This window comes from Malania oleifera, chromosome 1 (assembly GCF_029873635.1).
Source record: "Malania oleifera isolate guangnan ecotype guangnan chromosome 1, ASM2987363v1, whole genome shotgun sequence".
In the NCBI taxonomy this organism is placed as follows: Eukaryota; Viridiplantae; Streptophyta; class Magnoliopsida; order Santalales; family Ximeniaceae; genus Malania; species Malania oleifera.
The window spans coordinates 121,533,483-121,536,218 of NC_080417.1; the positions used below are offsets into that span (position 1 = coordinate 121,533,483).

The following is a 2,736-nucleotide window of genomic DNA, read 5'->3' on the forward strand; positions in this document are numbered from 1 at the left end:
TATTAATAAAATAATTTAATTCAATCCATCTTCATAGTTGCAACAGCCTCTTTTTTGTAATGCCCTAGGAATTTTTGGATGCTGTGAAGTCCCTTGACGCAAGTTCAGGACAGTCAACTTCAGCGACTGCATTAAAATAACTATGGGAGGTTGCTGGTTGCCCCGTAATAAATGACCAGGTGCGAAGGTCATTTACGTAAGCCCAGTACCCCCACCACCATGTGCACCCACGTCTCCCTCTAATATATATATATATATACATCTCCCAAAGTACGAAACAACCCCAACGAGGAAACAGTCCTATTAAGGTAGCTGGTAGCCCATGGCTTCCACCATCGTACCGCCGTCACCCACCGCCGACGAGGGTGGAGCCACCACTATCTCCGCCCTACACCCGGACATTCTCCTAACGCATATCCTCACGCGTCTCGACGGCCCCACTCTCGCCTCCGCCAGCTGCGCCTCCTCCCAGCTCCGCGCAATCTCCTCCAGAGCCCACCTCTGGACCGACATCTGCCACTCCATGTGGCCCTCCACGGCCGCGCTGCGTCTCCGCCGCCTCATCGCCGCCTACCCCGGTGGCCCTCGCTCCTTCTTTTCCGACTGCTTCCCGCTCCTCCCCCCTGTCAATTCCAAGTATTCCGGTCGCCCGTCACCCCCTCCGGGACTGATCTCCGCCGTCGACATCCGCCACCTCGGCGAGCTCATCTTCTCCAGAGTCCAGGAGACGGAGACCGAGAGCGGGTGGTTCCGGTGCTCGCCCTTCCGAATCGACCTGGTCGGCCCGAAGGACGTCGTGGCGACGTCCGTACGGATGCCTGACGGCGACGGCGAGTGGCGGTCGCTGGCGGAGGATCTCGAGCTGAGCTGGATCGTGGCGGACGCGGCGGGGAGACGGGCGGCGAATCTGTCGAGCCACAAGGCGGTGGCGGTGGAAAGGCACTGGCTGAGCGGGGAGGTGCGGGTGCGGTTCGCTATGGTGGTGGCGGGGGTGGAGTTTGGGACGGTGGTCACGTGCTGTGGGGGGGCGGAGGGAGGGGAGTTGCAGGTGAGGGAGGTGAGCTTGGTGGCGGAGGACATGGAGGGGACGCACTTGAAGGGGAGAGAGAGTATGGTAATATTGCAGAGGGCGCTGGAGGGCAAAAAGGGAAGGGGGAAGGGGGTGGGGAGGGAAGAAGAAGGGAGGAGGAGGTACAGGGAGTATTTGGAAATGAAGAGGGAGAGAAGGGAAAGAAAGGTGAGGGCGGAAGACAGAATGGACAAGCTGTGTGTTGTTTTTGGGGCTTCCATTTTTTTGACTTCCTGTTTCTTCTTCCTGTGCAGTTGATTTTTTTTAAAAATAAAAATAAAAATTAGGAACTACAAAAGAAATGAAAGAGTTGATTGATTATATGATTTTAATTTTGTAAAGGATCATAGAATCAAGGTACCAAGGAGCGGTTGTTGTTGTGGAATATTCGTACTTGAAGTTTAGTTGGCTGTTGTACACAGAATATTTGCTCAAATTAGTCGAGTTGTATTAAAGGGAAAAAGTGTGATCATCAAACTCTAGTCTATATTTAATTTAATTATTTTACATTTTATCGATTAATTATGGTTGTATTATATATATTTTTTCACAATTTTTTAAATACTCATTTCTTATGTTTAGAAGCGTCTTAAATTTAGATTTGTATTGAATCTAAATAAAATATAATATAAAGTTATATTAAAGTTTACCTAAATTCACTCAAATCCAAATTTAAGGTACTTATTTTAAATATAATCTTTAAATATTTAAAAAAAATTCATACAAATGTCTCTAAAAAAGCATGTCACCTCAAATACTCTTCCAATTGAAATCCTCTATATACATCTACATCCTTCCTCACGTATATGGACAATCAGATCCCTGTTTCGCTCTGAAGAGGGGAGAGATGAGCACAAGATTCGAAGATTTCAAAAAATCGAAACTTATATTTATGTCTTCATATTAAAACAGTACAATGTTCTTTTCAAACTCCTTAAATATTGAATTAAATTTTAGGATAAAGGTTACTAATTAATCTCTTCAAAGATCCTACAAAAAGATAACAAACAAAGTGCTACGTCTCCTTAGGTGGAGTTGACTATATGAATAATTTTTTGTTAATTTATGCGATCATAACAATTTCATTCAATGAATTCAGGGTTATTAAATCTTTATTTAATATCTCATTTTAAGTTATTTTAAATCTACCTCTACCCCTTCTACTGCTATTCTTTTTTAGTAGCACATCACATAGTCTACGTATTCGAATTATTTGAGCCTTCCTTCTTTTACTTTATCTTCTACAAGAGCTATGCTTTAACTTATGTCTTTTTGTTAAATTGTAATTAATACTTTTATAACTAACAAATATATTTGATTCTAAAATTACACCAAACAATGCATGTTATTTTAGATGAACGAAATAGTAACTCAAGAATTGTGATTTTGTTTTATTTGGACAGGTGTGTTCTAAATATTTTTGAATTTCCACTAACAAAAGGGCATATATCATTTAGGACCTGTAAAATTCATAACTTAGTCATGACTAATTGCCTGCATTATTGTAACAATTTTAAATTCATAAGTAATAATAAATATTAGTGGTAGTTTTTAGGTTTTGAATAGTGACGATCAGTTACTAATAGATATTATTAGTGAATCTAAGACCATTGTGGTCAAAGTCCCAAGGTGCAATAGAAACAAAATAAAAGATCCAATGAGCATCC

General features: G+C 42.1%; 1 protein-coding gene across 1 annotated transcript; it reads left to right on the forward strand.

Annotated features, from left to right (window-relative positions):
- Positions 1–248: 248 nt before the first annotated feature.
- On the forward strand, positions 249–1,548 carry LOC131159857 (probable F-box protein At2g36090). Its single transcript, XM_058115050.1, has one exon. The coding sequence runs from the start codon at positions 323–325 to the stop codon at positions 1,325–1,327; it is 1,005 nt and encodes a 334-aa protein (XP_057971033.1). The 5' UTR covers positions 249–322; the 3' UTR covers positions 1,328–1,548.
- Positions 1,549–2,736: the final 1,188 nt, after the last annotated feature.